General features: G+C 36.8%; 1 protein-coding gene across 9 annotated transcripts in view; it reads left to right on the top strand.

Annotated features, from left to right (window-relative positions):
* The window catches only part of MPP6 (membrane palmitoylated protein 6), a 121,887-nt gene that overhangs the window by 58,500 nt on the left and 40,754 nt on the right, over positions 1–22,633 (top strand). For all 9 annotated transcript variants that reach the window (XM_021079256.1, XM_021079251.1, XM_021079248.1 and 6 more), the window contains exons 3-4: positions 10,730–10,882; positions 21,954–22,106. In XM_021079256.1, the coding sequence (XP_020934915.1) occupies positions 10,730–10,882; positions 21,954–22,106 (306 nt within the window). The remainder of the gene's footprint in view (positions 1–10,729; positions 10,883–21,953; positions 22,107–22,633) is intronic.

Genomic DNA, 22,633 nt, shown 5'->3' with positions numbered 1-22,633 from the left:
GGGTAAAACATTAATCTGTGTAAATCAGTTTATTTTTATATACTATCAATGAATAATTGGAAATTATAGTTTAATGAGGGATAAATTTAACAAAATATGTGCAATACCTATGCACTCAAAACTAAAAGCCATCGCTGAAATTAAAGGCATACAGACATACGTAAATGAAGGCACTTGAAGGCTCAATAATCTTAAAATGTTGATTCTTTGCAAACTGAACTATAGATTCAGTATAATCCCAGTCAAAATTTCAGGCCAACAAGATGATACTGAAATTTATAAAAGGCCTAGACCAGACAAACAGTTTTGAAAAGAACAAAATTTGGTGTCTGCCACAACCTGAGTTCAAGGATTTAGCTACAACCCTCTAGTAATGAAGACAATATAGCGTGAGCATATAGATCAATGGCACAGAATAGAGTCCAGAAAAAGACTACCACACATATGGTCGACTGCTTTTTGTTAAGTGCTATGATAATTCAATGAAGAAATAATTGTCTTTTCAATAAATGTTGCTGAAACAATTGAATACTCATATGCAAAAAAAATGAACATCTTTTTTCCTCAAATGCAAAAATTAGCTAAAAATAGATCATTGATCTAAAAATAAGAGGTATAAAAATTTTAAAAGTACACATAAGGTTAAAACTCCATGTGACTCTGGATTAGAGAAAGACTTCTTAGACATAAAAAGCATGAGAGATAATGAAAAGTTTGATTAATTCCATTTCCTCTTCAAAAGAAACCATTAAGAATGAAAAGGTGAGCTACAGACTGGAAGAAAATATTTGCAGAACATATATCCTGAAAAGGAAGTCGCTCATTTATTGCTGGTAGCAATGCAAAATGGTACAACTACTTTGGAAGGCAGTCTGGCAATTTCTTAGAAGGTAAACATAGTGTTACCATACAACTGGGTGATTGTGCTTCTTGACATTTGCCCAAGAGAATTGATAATTTGTGTCCACACAATAACCTACACATGAAATAGCTTTATTCATAATCTCTAAAACTTGGAGGCCATCAAGATGTCCTTCAATAGGTGCATGGATAAACAAAGCAGGGTACATCCATACAAATAAAAGAAATGAGCTGTAGTGCCGTGACAAGACATGGAAGAGCCTTCACTGCTTATTGCTAAGTGAAAGAAACCAGTCTGAAAAGGCTACACACTATAATTCCAACTATATGGCATTCTGGAAAAGGCAAAACTACAGGGAGAGTACCCAAAAAATCAGTAGTTGCCAGGGTTTGGGGGAGTACAAAGGAGGGCTGAATAGGTGGAGTACAGGCATTTTTAGGGCAGTTAAACTGTTCTGTATGATACTGTAAAAGTGTACCATTGACATTGTGCACTTTTCAAAACCACTGGAACTGTACAACACAAGAGTCAAAATCCGTGGACATGTAAACTCTAGGTTTTAGTTAATAATGATTATTAATATTGGCTCATTAATTAATCATATTGGTACAAGATCTGAGTATGGGAAACTAGGATGGGGGCGGGGGCAGGTATATGGGAATTCTCTGTACTTTCTCCTCGGTTTTTCTATAAACCTAAAATGTTATTAACTGAAGCCCATAATTTACATTCGGGTTTACTCTTTTTGTTGTGTATTCTATGGGTTTTGACATGTAATGTCTTTTCTGATTTTGGTATTAGAGTAATGCTGGCCCTTATATATTGAGCTAGGAAGTGTTTCCTTTGCCTTCTGGAAGAAATTTTAAAGAGTTGGTATAATTTCTTCTTTAAATGTTTGGTGGTCTATTTCATCTAGGTTATCAAATTTATGTAGATAGAATTATTCATACCATTCCTTTATCATCCATGACAACAGTAGTGATGACCTATCTTTCATTTCTGATATTAGTAAATTCATGTTTTCTTTTTTTCTTAGTTGAGTTGATATTAAGTTTATTAATTTTATTGATCTTTTCAAAGAACTTGCATTTGGTTTCTTTGTATTTTCAGTTACATTGATTTCTGCTCTAAATTTTATTTCTTTTTTATTAATGTGGATTTAATTTGATCTTCTATCTTGAATTTCCTAAGGTAAAAGTTTAGATTATTGATTTTATATCTTCTTAAATAGGTTTTCAGTGCTATAAATTTCCCTTTAAATACTGCTTTCACTGCATCCCACAAAATTTTATAAGTTGTATTTTCATTTAGTTCAGGTTTTTTTTTTTCCTCTTAATTTCTCCTGAGATTTCTTCTTTGACTCATGTCTTATTTAGAAGTGTTTTGGTTTATCTCCAGCTAAGATAGCTGGGATTTTTTTTTATCGTACTTTATATAATCTTTATTCTTATAAACTTGTTAAAATGTGTTTTGTGGCCCATACTGTGGTCAGTCTTGGTGAATGTTCCATGTGAGCTTAAGAAGAATGTGCAGTCTGCTGTTGTTGAAGTTGATTGATGGTGTTATTCAGTTCAACTCTGTCCTTACTGATTTTCTGCGTTCTGGATCTGTCAGTTGCTGACTAAGGAGCATTGAGGCCTCCATCTACAATAGTGAATTAATCTATTTCTCTTTGGAAGTTCTCTCAAATTTTGCTTCACATATTTTGATGCTCTCTTGTTAGATGCATATACATTATGAATTGTTATATATCTCCTTTATTATGTAATGCTTCTCTTTTATTCCTGATCATTTTCCTTGCTCTAAAGATTGCTCCATCTGAAATTAATATAGCTACTCCAGCTTTCTTTTGATTCATGTTAGCATGGTTCATCTTCCTCATTATCTTTACCTTTAATATACCTGTGTCTTTTTTTTTCTTTTTTTTTTAGAGCTGCACTTGCGGCATATGGAAGTATCCAGGCTAGAGGTAGACTCAGAGCTACAGCTGCCAGCCTACTCCACAGGCATAGCAACACAGGATCCGAGCCTCCTCTGCAACCTATATAACAGTTCACAGCAACACCAGATCCCCAATCCACTGAGCAAGGCCAGGGATAGAACCCGCGTACCGATGGATTCTAGTCAGATTCATTTCTGCTGTGCCACAACGAGAACTCCCAGTCTACCTGTGTCTTTATATTTAAGGTGGATTTCTTATGGATAACATATACGCGAGTTTCATTTTCTTATTGTTTGTTTGGGTTGGTCTTCCACTCATTTTCTGCCATCTTTGTTTTAATTTTTTACATGATTTCACTTTTTCTCCTCTTGTAATTTATACTTTAAAAAATTAGGATATTTTTAAGTAGAAGTCAAGGTTTCCCCTTGATTTTGCAATATACATTTGCAACTAAGTCCACTTTCAAATAACACTATATTACCTCACTATATTAGCTTCACCATATTACTACCTGTGAAGTAACTACCTTAGAGTATTTCCAGTCTCTCCCTTATAACATTGTTGTCAGTCATTTCATTTATCCATAAGCTATAATCACCAAATACATTGTTGCTGTTATTTTCAAACAGTTGTCTATTACATCAATTAAGAGTTTTTCAAAGATTTTATTTTACCTTCATTTTTTCTCTACTGCCTTTTTTTTTTTTTTTTTTTTAAATGGAGATATGAGATTTGGATCTATATTACTTTCCTCTTTCAGAAGAACCTCTTCTATCGTAGTTTTCAAGGCAGGTCTACTAGGAACAAATTCACTCAACTTTTTTGTTTGACAAAGTATTTCTCCTTCACTTTTGAAGGATAATTTGACTGTATAGTTAAAATTGATTGGTAGTTTTTGGTTTTGTTTTTTCTTTCTATTCTTTAAGTATTTCACTCCACCCTCTTCTTGCTTACATAATTTTTGGAGAGAAGTCCTCTGTAATTCTTATACTTGCTCTTTTATAGGTAAGATTTTTGGTTTCTTTCAAGATTTTGTCTTTGATTTTTGTAGTTTGAGGATGATATGTCTAACTCTAGATTTTTTTGGTGATCTCTCCAGATTCCTGAATTTGTAGATTGGTACCTGTCATTAATTTTTGAAAATTGTCATTATAGCCTCAAATATTCTTCTCTTTATTTCTCTTTCTTCTACCAGTATTCCCATCATGTGTATCTTACACCTTTTGATGTTGTCCCACAGTCTTTAGATATTCTGTTCCATTTGTTTCATTCCTTTTTCTCTTTGATTTCAGTATGGAAGATTTCTGTTGATGTATCTTGAGGGTCACTGATTTTTTTCATGTGCTTACTGGCCATTTGAATATTTTTGGAGAAATAGCTGTTTATATTACTTGCCCTTTTTTGAATCAGGTTTTGTGTGTGTTGAATGTTAGAAGCTCCCTATATATACTGGCTATTCAATCCCTGATCAGATACATGATTTGCAAATATTTTTCCTATTCTGTTGGTTGCATTTTTACTTTTTTACTTTTTTTTTTTTTTTTAAACTGGCTATACCCACAGCACATGGAAGATCCTGGGCCAGGGGTTGAATCTGAGCTGCAGCTGCGGCTTATGCTGCAGCTATGGCGATGCCAGATCCTTTAATCCACTGCCCTAAATCTGGAATTGAGTCTGTACCCCCTAGCAACCCAATCCACTGCAGTTAGATTCTTAACACTCTGTACCATGGAAGGAACTCCCACCTTTTTACTCTTGATACCATCTTTTGGTACACATATATTTCTTTTTTTAAATTTTCAGGAAATCCATTTGACCTATTTTTTCTTTTGTTGCCTTTGCCTTTGGTGTCATAGCCAAGAAATCTGCCTAATCCAGAACTGTGAAGCTTTTGCCTTTTTCTTCTAATAGTTTTATAGTTTTAGGTCTTATTAGGTCTTTGGTCCATTGTGAGTTTTTTTTTTTTTTAATTTATTTACTATAGTATTAGATAAGGGTCCAATTACATTCTTCTGTATGTGAATATCTAGCTTTCTGGGCCCCATTTGGCATCCTTGTCAAAAATGGTTAGACCACATATGTGAGAATTTATTTCTGAATGCTGTTGTTTTGGTCTGTACATCTGTCTTTATGCCAGAATCCACTGTTTTGATTACTGCAGCTTTGTAGTAAGTTTTGAAACCCAAAGATTTGAATCCTCCTACTTTGTTCTTTTTCGGGATTGTTTTGATTGTTCTGGAACCCTTGCAATTCTATACAAATTTTAGAATCAGCTCGTCAGTTTCTACAAAGAACTCTGCTGGGATTCCAGTAGACATTGTATTGAATCTGTAGACCATTCTAGGGAGTATTGCTGTCTTAACAACATTGTCTTCAGATCCATGAACATGAAATGATTTCTCATTTATTTAAATCTTTAATTTCTTTCAACAGTGTTGTATAGTTTTCAGAGCGTGAGTTTTGCACTTTGGTTACATTTACTCTTAAGTATTTTTTTTTTCAGTGGTATTATGAATGTAATTATTTTCTCAATTTCTTTTTCAGATTGTTGATTGCTAGTATATAGTATGATTGATTTTTACATCTTGGTTTTCTCACAGTCTTGCTGAACTTGTTTATTGGTTCAAATTTTTTTTAGTGGATTCCTTAGGATTTTCTAAATACAAATCTATGAAGAAAGATAGTTTTACATCTTCCTTTCCAATTTGAATGCCTTTTATTGAATTTTTCTTGACTAATTGTCCTGGGTAAAACTTTTAATACAATGTTGACTAGAATGATGAGAGTAGACATCCTTATCTCGTTCCCAATCTTAGGGGAAGAGTATGTGTTAAATGTAGGAGTTCCTGTCGTGGCGCAGTGGTTAACGAATCCGACCAGGAACCATGAAGTTGCGGGTTCGGTCCCTGCCCTTGCTCAGTGGGTTAAGGATCCGGCGTTGCCATGAGCTGTGGTGTAGGTCACAGACATGGCTTGGATCCTGCATTGCTGTGGCTCTGGCATAGGCCGGTGGCTACAGCTCCGATTGGACCCCTAGCCTGGGAACCTCTGCATGCCGTGGGAGTGGCCCAAGAAATAGCAAAAAAGACCAAAAAAATAAATAAGTAAATAAATGTAATAATACCACTACTAAATATAGCAGTAGCTGTGGGTTTATACTCTTTATTCCAAATCTTGGTGTTTTTTTTTGTTTTGTTTTTTTGTTTTTGCATATGATTCCTTATTAGTACCTATAGAGAATCTTCATTCTCTTTAAAAGTAGCATAATATTCCATTGTATAAATACACCAAAAATTTTTTAGTAAACTTCTGATACATATTTAGATGGATTTTTTTCTCTCGGAAGTCATGCTCTAATGTGCAGTCTGACTACTTATATGTATATCTCCAGGATAGGTCTTAAAAAAATCATTGTGATTTTGATAGATATAGTCAAATTGCTCGCTAGTTTGCACCAGAAAAAAATGTGCAGGAGTGCCTGTCTTCTGCTATATTCTCACCAACCTAATATGTTACCATAATTTTTATCCTTGCTGATCTCTTAAGGACAAAAAGCATTTCATTGTAGTTTTATATTTTTTTAATTTATTTATTTTTTGCTTTTTAGCGCCACACCTGTGGCATTTGGAGGTTCCCAGACTATGGGTCAAATTGGAGGTGCACCTGCCAGCCTGCACCACAGCCACAGCAGCACAGGATCCGAGCTGCGTCGGTGACCTACACCACAGCTCATGGCAATGCCAGATCCTTAACCCACGGAGTGAGGCCAGGGATCGAACCCACAACCTCATCGTTCCTAGTCAGATTCGTTAACCACTGAGCCATGACAGGAACTCCAAATCTCATCCTTTTTGATATCATTGTGCAGAAGCAAAATAAAAATTGAATTCTCCATTGTCTCTAGTTTCTTTCTGCTCAAATTCTTATTTATTTTTAATTATTTGTGGACTTCTCTTAATCTTTTTGTTCAGAAGTCTCTAAAAAAAGAGGCTATGTCTTGACCACAGTCAATCTTATTTCTCATTTATACACCAGCTTTTTCAGGAACTATTTGATGTGTAACTAGTACATACTTAGCCATCTTCTAAGAGGATAGACACAAAATTTATATTTTTGTTTTTAAGGAAGAAAGATAAGGTTAGTTACTACACATAATAATACCATTATCTTTCCTAGTAATAGCATTTGTCACTTTAGATACAGTGAATGAATTTTGCTTAAAAATAATTTTTTTGGTTTGCAAGGATGATTGAATTGTGCTTTGAAAAAATACCCAGAAGTTTTGAAAAAAGCTTTTCTTCTTTGCAGTTGAGTTTTCTCAGGTGCAGGGGTGAGTAGGATTCTCAGAACTGTACCCACACGAAGGCCAGGCTATATTTGTATCAACTCCAAGTGTTCCACACAGCCAGTCATGGCATCTTCTCCAAGCACTCGTAGCAAGTGCAGTACATTTCTACTGAGTTGTGCCAGCCTTTTAATAATGCTTTTTCTTAAAGGAAACAAGACCCGTTTGTTCAAATAGCATGTGAGTCATCTGTTTCTCTGGTCAGTTTTCAGCATTTCCTTTTGTCTTTTATGTTTGTTTGATGAGTTAAATTTAAGTTGGTACTTGCCTCTTGAAAGCTACTACATAAATTTTGACTTTAAAGTGAATAGAGGTCCCAACTTCTTTCACATTATCCTAGAGCTTAAGAAGTTACATGTTAACAAATATGGACCTGAGTAGGTTTCCTCTGAGATTTCTGTATTGTGTGGTGACATTTTTTTCTACAGTGAACCATTCTGTTGGGTTCATGTGCAAAAACCTTTTATAGCATAATTCTGCCCTCCCCTTGACTTCCTCTCTCTCTCTCTTGCCATTGGTCTCCCCACATTCCGTCCTGTCCTCTCCCAATTTGGGAGCAGTGAGGCAGGTAAACATAGAGAAGGGAGCCGTATTAACGTCAAGTCAGTGACCACTTCTGTTCCTTTGCTTGTCCCAAAGACTTGAATGAAAGACTACCAGTGTTTAAGGTGTTGTTACTATATGTCGTGGAACATAGGATGTTGTAGACTATGTATTGGCTTAGTACCTGAAAAGTTTTAGCCAATCATTATCTGTTCCCTGGAGAAACAAGGGCTCTTCATAGTTCTTTCTGTGACCAAATGCGTGAAGCTTGAAAGAGTGGGTGGTGTTGTGAACCGAAGGAGTATAACGTCACATGTTACTTAATACATCTAGACTGGAAGAGCCGTTCTAGGAAGCAACAACTCAGTCAGCGAGAGCATATATCATATATGAGAGCGTATATCGCACACATTTAAGTGAGTGAGAATAATGCACAGTATTTTAGATTAAACAATTAACTGCACAATGATGATAGAGTAGCTATGTAATGATAAAGTTGAATATGCTAGTAGCTAAGCGCACAGGCCTTCATGTTCGACTGCCTGACTTGGCCACACCAGTAGTATGAACTCGAAATCACTTTGTCTCATTTTATATAACTAGTGTCTGTGTCTCTAGGGTGAGGATGATAACAACATGCCTTCCTTCACTGAGTACAACGGCCACTCTCTACTGCACTGAGGATGAGGTTTGCAGCACAAAGCAAAAACCCTCAATGAATGTTAAAATTCTTTTCTTTTTTTAAAATGAACTTTCTTAAGAGTACTAAGAGTATTCGCAAGGTTAACAATACTAAATTAGATATGTGTTAACAAATATTTGTATTAAAACAATTAGCAATTCTAGCTTGTTTTGTAAGAGTTAAGTAATTGTGTACATTATTTTTCCCCCAGTGGTGGTCATTTATAATATGTGTTGAGTTTCCTCACAATCTTGTCTTTATCACGCTTCTGTTATACTTGAAGAAAATTACGGGAGTTCCCATTGTTGCTCTGCAGGTTACAAACCTGGCTAGTGTCCATGGGGATGTGGATTTGGTCCCTGGCCTCGCTCAGTGAGTTAAGGATCCAGCGTTGCCATGAGCTGTGCTGTAGGTCACAGACACAGTTTGGATCCTGAGTTGCTGTGGCTGTGGTGTAGGCCAGCAGCTACAGCTCTATTTAGACCCCTAGCTTGGGAACTTCCATATACTGCAGGTGTGGCCCTAAAAAGCAAAAAAAAAAAAAAAAAAAAAAAAAAAAAAAAAGGGAAAAGAAAAAGAAGAGAAAATCGCAGATTTACCTGTTCTCATTCTTTGTGGCATTCTCTACTCTTCTTAATTTTTTCTTTTTTTTTTAATGTCTTTTTTGTCTTTTTAGGGTCGCACCCATGGCATATGGAGGTTCCCAGGCCAAGGGTCCAATCAGAGCTATAGCCGCTGGCCCCTGCCACAACCACAGCAATGCCAGATCTGAGCCGAATCTGGGACCTATGCCACAGCTGCGTCTGTTGATCTATGCCAACCGCTGAACCATGATGGGAACTCCCTTAATTTTTTTTTTCTCATCTAAATCCAATAGAAAGTAGAAACTCATTCCTCTTTTTAAATTACATTTGGTCTTTTGACATTTTCCTTTGTTTCATAACAGTTACAGTTTATCAGTTTATTTCATGTAACTTAAAATTTCTTCTAAGATGTTTCTTTAAAATATTGTTGATATATAGCCCCCCCACTTAAATTTATTTAATTCTTGTGAATTATCTGGAAAGATGTATTTAAATGAAAAAGTAAGTTTTTAAAATTATTAGGTGTATTTAAACTCTGAAGGATCCACTCTCAGGCAGAAGTAGGTATCTTAAGTCTGATTCTATTACCACTTGAAATTTGTTTTTTTCTTCATTGCAGAACTGAATCTTAAAATGTTAAGTGTAAGGTTTATCATTTTATATGATATCATGTGTAAATTAAATCTTTATAATTATGCTTTGCGTATCTTCAAAATCAGTCAGCAACCATTTATCAGAAAAACAACATCTAAAAGATGGAGACTAATGGAGTTCATTCTAAGTTTGAATTTAAAATTCTGCTTTACTCCCACGATTAAAAGATAATTAGAACTACTTATTTCCTATGGCAGTGTGATTCATGGTTCATTTTCTGTGGATTCTTTTTTTTTTTTTTGTCCTTTTAGGGCCACACCCATGGCATATGGAAGTCCCCTGTCTAGGGACTGAATCAGAGTAATAGCTGCCAGCCTACACCACAGCCACAGCAACTTGGGATCCAAGCCATGTCTGCAACCTACACCACAGCTCACAACACCACCAGATCGTTAACCCACTGAGCGAGGCCAGGGATTGAACCTGTGTCCTCATGGATACAAGTCAGATTCATTTCCCCTGAGCCATTATGGGAACTCCCATTTTCTGTGGAAAAGATTCTGAGATTTAAAAGATTTTAAAAAAAGCAGCTTCAGATGTAGATGGAGGGATCATTTCCCTAATGAAATCATATGGTTCTTCAAGGTTCAGTTCAAGAGCTGCCTTTCCTGAATTGACTTTTGCTGAATTCTCAAAATTGGAAAATGGTAATTTTAGGATTATGGGGTCCTCAGAATGATTTTCATTTTTTTAATGGTAATTCATATAATTATGTTCCTATTTTTATTTTCACTATGCTTAATCGTTATTTTAATAAAGCATAAACAGTGTCGTTTAGAGTTTGAGCCCAGGCTAGAAAGTCATTAGGTAGTTCTATTGGTAGGAAATACAATACATGTGAAAAATTGTCATTGGCCTGTTCAGGTTTTTCATGGTTTAGTTACAAAACTGAGTTTTCCATTACTTTTAGGGTAGGAATAGAGGCCAAGATTGTATTGCATGATAACATTTACTGTGAAATCTATATGTTAGCTCTGATTGAAAGATTTGGTTTTCATGAATAAAACCTTTAAGTAGTATCTTTTAAAACTTTCTAAAAACAAAACAAATCAAGAACAGAATTGTGGTCTGGAGCAAAACAATGTGATTTTACTTTAACATACTATTGTCTTTTCAGGCTCATGAGAGGCTAGAAGATTCAAAACTAGAAGCCGTTAGTGACAATAACTTGGAATTAGTTAATGAAATTCTTGAAGATATCACTCCTCTAATAAATGTGGATGAAAATGTGGCAGAACTGGTTGGTATACTCAAAGAGCCTCACTTCCAGGTAAACTTTGCTTATCTCTCCTCTAAGTCCCCTGTATTCCCAAAATTCCTCCCTTAGTAGTTAGGTTTCAGCATAAAGTGATTTTTTTTAGATTGTTGAGCTGTATTTTATAAATTCCAACTTAGATATTTTAGTATCCTAATATGATGGGACTACATAAACAGACACACATACTAGACAAATGTATAGTATCTGTTGCAGAAATACACTAGAATGATTTTTCTGGAGTTCCTGTCGTGGCTCAGTGGTTAACGAATCTGACTAGGAACGATGAGGTTGTGGGTTTGATCCCTGGCCTTGCTTAGTGGGTTAAGGATCTGGCGTTGCCTTGAGCTGTGGTGTAGGTTGCAGACGCAGCTCAGATCCCCGAGTTGCTGTGGCTGTGGCGTAGGCCCGTGGCTACAGCTCCGATTCGACCCCTAGCCTGGGAACCTCCATATGCCGCGGGAGCTGCTCAAGAAAAGGCAAAAAGACAAAAAAAAAAAAAAAAAAAAAAAAAAAAAAAAAGATTTTTCTTTGTGTAGTTAAAACGAAACAAAACAAAAAACAGCAAAAACCATGCTTCACCGTCAGACCACATGCTGGCGATGTCTTCCACTCTGTAATAGTGGATTTTTCTTCCTCACTACCACTGTTCCCAGCCCTCCTTATGACCAGTCATAGACATTTTCAGCATTGCTTCTAAGACCAGGGTGCCGTTGATGACCTTGGAACAAAGGAAAGCTGATGAGCATAGGAACTATGACATAAATTAGTTTCCTTAGGTACAAAAAATAGGTGCAATTTAAGCATTTGTCTATGTGAGTGAAGAGTTAATCAGTTTACCAAAGAAGAATCCATTTCAGAAGAGAAAGAGGTGAAGGAGATTTCTTATAAAGCTGTAATTAGGACAGTGTGGTATTGAGACATTATTGGAAAAATAGATTACTTGAAGAAAATAGAAACCCTAGAAATATATGCACAGACGAAAGACGACTTGATTTATGACCAAAATATTATATTTTAGTGGAGGAAGAATGGACTGTTCAATAAATGATCCTGGGATAGAAAAATAAGGTATCACCTGCTTGTCACTGTATATTTTTGCATTAAAAATCAAATGGCAGGGAGTTCCCATCGTGGCGCAGTGGTTAACGAATCCGACTGGGAACCATGAGGTTGCGGGTTCAGTCCCTGCCCTTGCTCAGTGGGTTAAGGATCCGGCGTTGCCGTGAGCTGTGGTGTAGGTTGCAGACGCGGCTTGGATCCTGCGTTGCTGTGGCTTTTGCGTAGGCCAGCGGCTACAGCTCCGATTGGACCCCTCGACTGGGAACCTCCATATGCCGCGGGAGCGGCCCAAGAAATAGCAAAAAGACAAAAAAAAAAAAAAAAAAAAAAAAACAAATGGCAGCACCCCTTTGCCTTTTCTCAAAAACTCTAACAGTGTTACTGCAAAAATTAGGTAAATTTATGTGAGATTTTTTTTCATAACTATGTATCATAGGTACAAAAAAATAAAAACATGTGCCTTCATGCAGAGGCCAGTTAATTGAGCCTTATAAAGCATACTAAGGCATTTGGGCTTTACCCTGAGCACATTAGGAAACCTTGTGTAGGGAGAGGTCGGATTGTAGAGCTAGCTGGTTTTGTACCAAGGCAAGAAATCCTGATGGCAGTGCAGATAGTGGGAAATGTGAGGATTTAAGCAGTAAAATCAATAAGACTGAGTGAGTGGTTTCATGTGACAGCTGCAGAAGAAAAATGGGGGAAGTTGATAAGGACAGGATTTCTGACAGTCGATGGCATCCGCTGAGATAAGGTACACTCTAGAGCTGTTTTGAACATGTCAGTGTTAAGGACACTGGCTGCATTAAGTTTAAAATATTTCAGAAGCATTTAGTAGAGTTTTTCAAGCATGCTATATTTTTGTATAAGTACGTAAAACTTAATAAAATGTAAAATTAGAAAATAGCAAGTAAAAATACAAAATTAAAACATTGCGTTTTTACTACCCAGATCACTGCTGTACTATCATAGGGCATAATCTTCCATATTTTCCCCCATAATTTTTTTTTTTTTTCTTTTCTGGCTGTACCCATAGCGTATGGAAATTCCTGGGCCAGGGATAAATCCAAGCCCCTCCCTCTGTGGCAAAGCTCGCTCCTTAACCCACTGCCCTGGGCCAGGGATCAAGCCCACGCCACCAGAGACAACACCCGATCCTTAACCCACTGTACCACAGTGGGAATGTCAGTATTCCTTATTTTTTCTAGATACAAATGTACGTACGTATTTTTTTCTTTACTGATTGAAATTACCTTGCACAAGCTATTTTGTAACTTAACCTTTTTTTTTCAGTTATTGATTTGCCATTTTCCATTTTGTTGGCTCTCTTTCTCACGTAGTACACATTCTGTCTTCCCACATCTCTATTTGACACCAGAATAATCTTTATAGCTGGTTTGTACATTCAAGTTTTCCGCTTAGGTCCATGTGTGGCATCAGGTTGGACCATCCTTTTCTTCCTTGGTCATGATGTTGACCTACTGAAGGGACTAGCCATTACCCCGCAGAGTCAGCTCCCTGGGTTTATCTGGTTGCTTTCCTGCTTTTTTTCCTGTTTAGTTTTCCCTTCTATTTCTTATAAGCAGAAATTCTACTAAAAAGATTAATGATTCAAGTCAGTTAGTTGGAATTACAATGCATCGGAAGTAGTGTGATCCTACATGAATTAGTCTACAATACCTGGTTGGCTCACTACTATTTTTTTTTAATTTTTATTCTATATTGGAGAATAGTTGATTTACAATGTAAGTCATATATACATATATCCATTCTTTATCCGATATTTTTCCCATATAGGTTTTTATAGAGTAGTGAGTAGAATTCCCTGTGTTCTAAGTAGATCCTTGTTGGTTTTCTGTTTTATATATAGTAGTGTGTCTGTGTTAATCTCAAACACCTAACTTATCCCTCTCCTCCATGCTTCCCCTTTGGGAACCATAAGATTGATTTTGAAATGTGTGAGTCTCTTTCTGTTTTGTAAATAAGTTCATTTGTATCGTTTTCAAATTAGATTCCGTATGTAAGTGTTGTCATATGCTATTTACCTTCGTCTGACTTATTTCACTTAGTATGATAATCTCTGGGTCCAGCCATGTTGCTGCAGTGGCATTGTTTTCTTCTTTTTATGGCCGAATAATACTCCATTGTACCACATGTACCACATCTTTTTTTATCCACTCCCCTGTCAGTGGACATTTAGGTTGCTTCCATGCCTTGGCTGTTATAATTAGTGTTGGAATCAACACATGGGTAACATGTATCTTTTTGAGTTGTGGTTTTCTCCAGACATGTGCCCGTAAGTCAGATCCCTGGATCATACGGTCATTGCATTTTTAGTTTTGGAAGGAACCTCCTCCTCCGTACTGTTCTCCACAGCAGTTGTACCAATTTTCATCCCCACCAACAGTGCAGGAGGGTTTCCTTTTTCTCCACACCCTCTCCAGCATTATAGATTTTTGGGGGATGGCCATTCTGATTGGTGTGAGGTGATACCTCATTGTAGTTTTGATTTGTATTTCTCTAATGATAAATGTGATAAGGATGTTGAGCATCTTTTTATGTGCTTTTTGGCTACTTGTCTGTTGTCTTTGGAGAAATACGTCTGTTTTTATATTCTGTTCATTTTTTGATTGGGTTGTTTGTTTTTTTGGTATCAAGCTGCATGAACTGTTTATATATTTTGGAGATTAATCCTTTGGTGATCATTTTGTTTGCTAACAACCATTTTTTGGGTTGTCTTTTCATTATGTTTATGATTTCCTTTGCTGTGCAAAATCTTTTAAGTTTAACTAGGTCCCATTTGTTTGTTTGTTTTAATTTTCATTACTCTAGGAGGTATATCTAAAAAGGTTTTGCTGCAACTTATACCAATGGGTGTTCTGCCTGTATTTTCCTCTAAGAGTTTCATAGTGTCTATGCTTAATTTGGTCTTTAATTGATTTTGAGTTTGTTTTTCTGTATGGTGTTAGAGAATGTTCAAATTTCATTTCCCAGCACCATTTATTGAATGGACTGCCTTTTCTCCACTGTGTATTCTTGCCTCCTTTGTCATAGATTAATTAACTATAAGTACATGGGTTTATTTCTGGGATTTCTGTCCTATTCCATTGATCTGTTTTTTGTTTTTGTGCCATTACCACTCTGTTCTGATGACTGTAGCTTTGTAGTATCCAAGAATATGTTTTTCCATTTGTGTCATTTTAAATTTCTTTCAGCAGCATCTTAGAGTTTGCAGATTACAGGTCTTTTGCCTCATTAAGGTTTATTCCTAGATACTTTATTCTTTTTGATGCAGTGGTAAATGGGATTGTTTGCTTAATTTCTCTTTCTGATCTTTCATTGTTATTGTATAGAAATACAAGATATTTCTGTGTATTAATTTTGTATCCTGAAACTTTACCAAATTAACTGATGAGCTCTAGTAGTTTTCTTTTTTGGTCTTTTTGTCTTTTTGCCATTTCTTGGGCCACTCCCGCGGCATATGGAGGTTCCCAGGCTAGGGGTCTAATCGGAGCTGCAGCTGCCAGCCTACGCCAGAGCCACAGAAACGCAGGATCCGAGCCGTGTCTGCGACCTACATCACAGCTCACGGTAACGCCGGAACCTTGACCCACTGAGCAAGGGCAGGGATCGAACCCGCAACCTCATGGTTCCTAGTCGGATTCGTTAACCACTGCGCCACGACGGGAACTCCCAGTTTTCTGATAGCATCTTTTGGGTTTTCTATGCATAATATCATGCAATTTGTGAACAGTGACAGTTTTACTTTTTAAAATTTGAATTCCTTTTATTTCTCTTTCTTCTCTGATTGCCGTGGCTAGAACTTCCAAACTTATGTTGACTAAAAGTGGCAAGAATGGACATCCTTATCTTGTTTGTGATCTTAGTAGAAATGCTTTCAGCGTTTTACCATTGAGTATGACATTAGCTGTGGGTTTGTCATATATGGCCTCTATTATGTTTTGGTAGACTCCTTCTATGCCATCTTTCTGGAGAGGTTTTTTTTTTAATCATAAATGAGTTTTGAGTTTTGTCAAAAGCTTTTTTTGAATCTAATGATCATATGGTTTTTTTACTCTTCAGTTTATTAAAGTGGTGTATCACATTGATTGATTTTGCAGATACTGAAAAATCCTTGCATCCCTGGGATAAGTCCCACTTGATCATGGTATATGATCCTCTGAATATATTCTTGTATTTAGTTTGCTAGTGTTTTGTTGAGGGTTTTTGCACCTATCATCTATGTTCATTGGTGATATTATCCTGTAATTTTCTTTTTTTGTGTTTTCTTTGTCTGGTTTTGTTATCAGGGTGATGGTGGCTTCATAGAATGAGCTTGGGAGTGCTCCTTCTCTGCAATTTTTGGAAGGGTTTCAGAAGAATAAGTGTTAATTCTTAACTGAATGTGCACCTGTGAATAAAATTCGCCTGTGAAGCCATCTGGTCCTGGATTTTTGTTCACTGGAAGTTTTTAAATCACAGTTTCAATTTCAGTACTTGTGATTGGTCTGTTCAGATTTTCTATTTCTTGTTCAGTCTTGGAAGATTGTACACGTCTAAGAATTTATCCTTTTCTTCAACTATTAGCGTAGTTACTTGTAGTAGTCTCTTATGATCCTTTGTATTTCTGTGATGTCAGTTGTAACTTTCCTTTTTAATCTTTAATTTTATTGATTTGAGCCCTCTTCCTTTTGTTCTTGATGAGTCTGTCTAAAGGTGTATCAATTTTATCTTTTCAAAGAAGTTGCTGTTAGTTTTACTGATCTTTTCTATTGTTTTCTTCATTTCTTTTTCATTTTTCTGCTATGATCTTTATGATTTTTTTCCTTCTACTCACTTTGGGTTTTGTTATTTTCCTAGTTGCTTTAGGTGTAAGGTTGTTTTTTTGAGATTTTTCTTGTTTCCAAATAACATTGTATTGTTTCAAATTTCCCTCTTAGAACTTTTTTTTAATGTATCCCATAGGATACATCATTGTATTTTCATTTGTTTCTAGGCATTTTTTGATTTCCTCTTTGATTTCTTCAGTGATCCATTGGGTTTTTGTTTTTGTTTTGTTTTTTGTAACATATTGTTTAGACTTCAGGTGTTGGTATTTTCTATAGTTCTTGTAGTTGAGTTCTAATCTCACAGTGTTGTGGTTGAAAAAGATGCTTGATACGATTTCAGTTTTCATAAATTAACTGAGGCTTGACTTGTGGCCCAGGGTGTGATTTATCCTGAAAAATGTTCCGTGTACACTTAAGAAAACTTTAGGTAGATCTGAAGTGGGTCTCTTGAAGACAGCATATATATGGGTCTTGTTTTTATATCCACTCACCTAGGCTTTGTCTTTTGGTTGGAGCATTTAGTCATTTATATCTAAGGTAATTATCAATATGTATATTCTTATTGCCATTTTGTTGTTTTGGATTTGTTGATAGTGAACTTTTTTCTCCCTCTTTTGTTCTCTTGTGATTAGATGACTGTCTTTAGGTTGTCTTTGGATTGCTTTTTGTTTTTTGTGTATCGTAGGTTTTTGGCTTGCACAAAAATCAATAACATTTTGATACAGCAGTCTCTCGCTCTCTCTATATATATACGCATACACATACACACACATATACCTACACACAAGATTATTTTAAGTTGCTGGTCTCTTAATTTCAAATGCATTTCCATTATCCTGCATTGGTACTCTCCTCTTGGTTGCTAGTTTTGATAATCATATTCGTGTGGTGGTGATTTTCTACCTTTACTGTATGTTTGCCTTTATTGGTGAGTTTTCCCATTTGTAATTGTCTCGTTTCTAGTTGTGGCCCTTTCTTTTCCCCCTAGGGAAGTTCCTTTAGCATTTGATGTAGGGCTAGTTTAGTGGTGCTGAAATCTTTTAGCTTTTGCTTGTCTGTCAAGCTTTTGATTTCTCCATCAAACCTCAGTAAGAGCCTTGCTGGGTATAATATTCTTAAAGGATTTTCCCTTTCTTTACTTTAAATACATCAATGCCACCCTCTTCTGGCCTGCAGAGTTTCTGCTGAAAAATTAGCTGATAGCCTTATGGGGATTCCCTTTTATGTTGTTTATTGCTTTTCCCTATTGCTTTTAATATATTTCTCTTTGTCTTTAATTTTGGTTAATTTAATTAATATGTTTTTCAGTGTGTTCCTCCTTGGGTTTATCCTGTATGGGACTCTGTGCTTCCTGGACTTGAGTGTTTTCTTTCTCATGTTAGGGAAGTTTTCAACTATTAACTCTTAAAAATATTTCTCTCTTCTCCTCAGACCCCTATAATGCAGATAATGGTACATTTAATGTTGTCCCAAAGGTCTCTTAGATGGTCCTTGTTTCTTCTCATTCTTTGTCCTTTATCTGTTCTGCAGCAGTGATTTCCACCATTCTGTCTTCCAGCTCACTTATCCATTGTCCTACTTCATTTATTCTGCCATTGATTCCTTCTAGTGTATTTTTCATTTCAGTTACTGTATTGTTCAACTCTGTTCTTTATATCTTTTACTTCCTGTTAAATGTTTCTTGGGTCTTCTCAGTTTGTATATACATCCTTTTTCTGAGTTATTAGATCATCTTTACTATCATTTCTCTTAATTCTTTTTTGGGTATATTGCCTATCTCCACCTCACTGAGTTCTTCTGGGGATTTATCTTGTTCCTTTGTCTGGAACATATTCTTTTGCCATCTCATTTTGTCTAACATTTGCAGTCTCTGTTCTGCAGGATACAAGATTGTATTGGTGTCTTCCCCCTAGTGGGTGAGTTTTATCAAAGGGCTTGGGCAGGCTTCCTTTGGGGTGGGACTGATTCCTGCCCACTGGTGGGTGGAGCTGGGTCTTGTCCCTCTGGTGGGCAGGGCATATTTAGAGGAGACTGTGGGCTCAGGACAACTTTAAGCAACCTGTCTGCTGATGGATGTGGCTGCATTCCCACCCTGTTTGTTATTTGCCTTGAGGTGTCTTAGCACTGGAGCCTGCAGGCTGTTAGGTATGGACAGGTCTCAGGGCCAAAATGGTGACCTCCAGGAGAGCTCACACCAGTGAAGTTTCCTTGTGACTTCCACCGTCAGTGTCCTTGCCCCCACAAAGAGCCACTGCCCCAGGAGGCCCTTCAAGACCTGCAGGTAGGTTGTCCCAAGATACTATGGAGTCACTGCTTTGCCCTGTGTCCCAGTGCACATAAAACCTTGTGTGCACCCTCTAAGAGTTGAGTCTCTTGTTTGCCCCAGTCTTATGGCACTCCTGCACCCAAGCCCTGCTACCCTTAAAAGACCAAATACTCTGGGAGCTCCTCCTCCTGATGCCAGGCCCCCAGGCTGGAGCCTGATGTGGGACTCAGAACTCACTCTTGTGCAAAAATCTCTGCCATATAATTTTCTAGTTTATGGGCTGCCCACCCAACAGGTATGAATTTTGATTAGATCACGGAAGTGCCCCTCCTACTTTCTCATTGTGGTTTCTTCTTTGTCTTTGGGTATAGAATATTTTTTAGTTGTGACTTTGGTGTTTTCACAAAAAGAGGTGAGCTCAAGTCCTTCTACTCCATCATCTTGTCTAGTCAAGCCTCTGCTGTTTATCTTGGAGGCCTAAAAACTTGACCTTTGTGCCCAGACCCTTGTGCTTCTTTTCCTGCTTCATTAGCTGCTTTTTCCTTTCCTCCTTTGCAAGATCTTGATATTCCATCATCTGCTGGTCTTCCTCAAAGGTTTGATCTTGCTGACAACTCCTCTTAGTTGCTTTTGAGAAGGTAATTCCCCAAGGTCATTTAACTTGCTAGAATAAGAGCTCAGATTGGAATGTGGGACTATTTGCTTTCTGAACTGGAAGTAGAAGCATGCAATATTAACAGGACATGGCTTTGTTGGTGCCAAAATGTAAGGAGCTGAACACCTATGCGGCCAACCCCTTCTCTTTCTGTCATATAGTGGTGATGCTATGGCACAGGGAGGTACCCTTTCCCGGGCCTGGAAAGGAGCTCTTATGTAACATTCAGAAATGGGTTGTTCAAGGAGACACATGTACTGACAAAGTAAATGACGTCATTGAAAAGGGGCAATTGAGTGGAGAGCAGTAGGGTGAGGGAACCCAGGAGAACGCAGCCCACCACTGTTGATGCTGTGTTTGGTCCCTCAGTTAAGGGCAGTAATGGCCTAATCCTATGTTTGATTTCTACTAGGAAGTAATCTAGTATTATTATTCTGGTATTATACAAATGCTGTTTCCTTTCAACCATTTATCTAGTGACAAACACAAATTAATTATCTTTGCCTGAATCAGAATTTTCATTAGAGGTTGCCAATTACATTTTTCATATTCTTTCATTCTGCATTTACTAGCTGATGTTCTTATATAAAGTAGAGCTTTTTCTCACCAGGTGGTATGTCTAGTTAACCTATAATGCATTTCCTATTAAAAAGTTTGGGAAATGCTAGATCCTCCCATTTACTAATTTTCAAAATAAAGATCATTTAAAATAGCAATCTCAAATGGTAACAAATGACTTTTTTCATACCTGTTTTTTTGTTTTTTTTTTTTTGTCTTTTTTTGCTATTTCTTTGGGCCGCTCTCACGGCATATGGAGGTTCCCAGGCTAGGGGTCGAATCGGAGCTGTAGCCACCGGCCTACGCCAGAGCCACAGCAACACAGGATCCAAGCCGCGTCTGCAACCTACACCACAGCTCACGGCAACGCCAGATCGTTAACCCACTGAGCAAGGGCAGGGACCGAACCCGCAACCTCATGGTTCCTAGTCGGATTCGTTAACCACTGCGCCACGACGGGAACTCCTCATACCTGTTTTTAAAATAGCATTGTGGACTTAGGGAATTTTCATTAATTCAGTGTTTCAGTCCTCTATAATTCTTAGCTTTTTTGATTTTTCAAATTGCCATAACTTTGGCCAGTTGTTGGCAGATTTTTAGCATATGAATTTGAAGCTCATGAGAATTCTGGACCGAAGATCTAAGATTGGGAGTTCTCAATGTATTAAGTAGTGGTTTGAGTCACAGAAGTGGGTTTACTGCCTAAGAAGACTGTATAGTGTAAAAACTAAGCAGCCCACAATCAGTGATTTGAATAACTTGCAGTATTTATAGAAATAATCCTTATGTATAGATTTATAAATTATTTCCTTGCTGAAATTTCCGTCAGTCTCTTATACTATTTTTATGAAATGACCAAAAATTACCAGTTAGGCACATGTACTGATGGCTTTCACTCTGAGCCTGTTCACATTTGTTCCCTTCTTTCTGTTTTGATCTGTTGTTTTTGAACTTGCATTCCTACCACCTCCCCAAACATTTTTAACTTAGCTTTATATTGAGTATATACAATTATAGTATAAATAAAGGTAAACATACTCCAAAAATTATGAGAAATTCCTAGAAAGCTAGATCAAAGTCATCCATGATGATAGCAAGTAAAAGTTTATTATATTCTTTTATGTTATATTCAGGACCATTACTCGCTGTCCTCTCTAAAAATGTAAATCTTATACTTTTTTTGGTAATATAAATTTTCCTATCAGTGACATAAGATGCTAATATTTTATTCACTGGCTATATATTTAACAGACCTTTTGTACATGTAAAAAATATATGGCATTGCTAATAGTAGGTTTAGGATAAAAATTAGGATTTTGCCATTTGACTTTGTGTGCTAACTAATAAATAGGAACTGATAAACATTGAATGATGATGGTGATGACAAAGCGGCAATGAAATGTGCCTCCATTGCATCACACTCAGTAATCTAGATTCAGTTTCCATTGAACATGAGACTTTTTTTAAAAAGTCACAAAACTTTATCAGTTGCTTCGGGTCTTTTAAAACAAGGAATATGACATTGTTTAGAAATAAGTAAAACTACATACGTTTATTCTTAAAAGCATCCTGTATACTTTTGATTTAACTCATATTTGGGAATTTAATAATGTGTGCCTTGGAAATTTTTAGTACTCTACGGAGATAATAAGCTATGTTATTTTTAGTAATGTATTCCATTTGTAATTAACAACCACAGACTGTTTTGAATCCTTCTAGTCACTCTTGGAGGCCCATGATATTGTGGCATCAAAGTGTTATGAATCACCTCCATCAAGCCCGGAAATGAATAATTCTTCTGTCAATAATCAGTTATTACCAGTAGATGCCATTCGTATTCTTGGTATTCACAAAAGAGCTGGAGAACCATTGGTGAGTTGATAAATCACTGTGGGTTTTTTTTGGCGGGGGAGGTTTGTTTTTTTAGTCTTTTCAGGGCTGTATCTGTGGCATATGGAAGCTCCCAGGCTAGGGGTTGAATTGGAGCTGCAGCTGCCAGCCTACACCACAGCCACAGCAACATCAGATCCGTATCTGCAACCTACATCACAGCTCATGGCAATGCCAGATCCTTTAACCCACTCATCAAGGCCAGAGATCGAACCTGCATCCTCTTGGATACCAGTCGGGCTCTTAACCTGCTGAGCCGCAGTGTGAACTCCAGTCAGTGTCTTCTGAAATCTGACATACTTGTGACTGAGTCACTACTCTTATCTCATTTTTTTTCCTCTTTTATAATTTTGTATCATTATGAAAACTTTTATTCATGTTTATTTTATCAGCCTTTTTTGGCGTGTGTGTAAAATACACTGCTGATGCTCTCATCTTAATTTAGCATAAAAAATTAAACCAAAAGTAAAAGTTAAACTGAAAGAGAAGCAAGAAGAAGTTGCCAATGA

This window comes from Sus scrofa, chromosome 18 (assembly GCF_000003025.6).
Source record: "Sus scrofa isolate TJ Tabasco breed Duroc chromosome 18, Sscrofa11.1, whole genome shotgun sequence".
NCBI classification, from domain to species: Eukaryota; Metazoa; Chordata; class Mammalia; order Artiodactyla; family Suidae; genus Sus; species Sus scrofa.
This window is presented reverse-complemented; position numbering and strand designations above follow the sequence as displayed.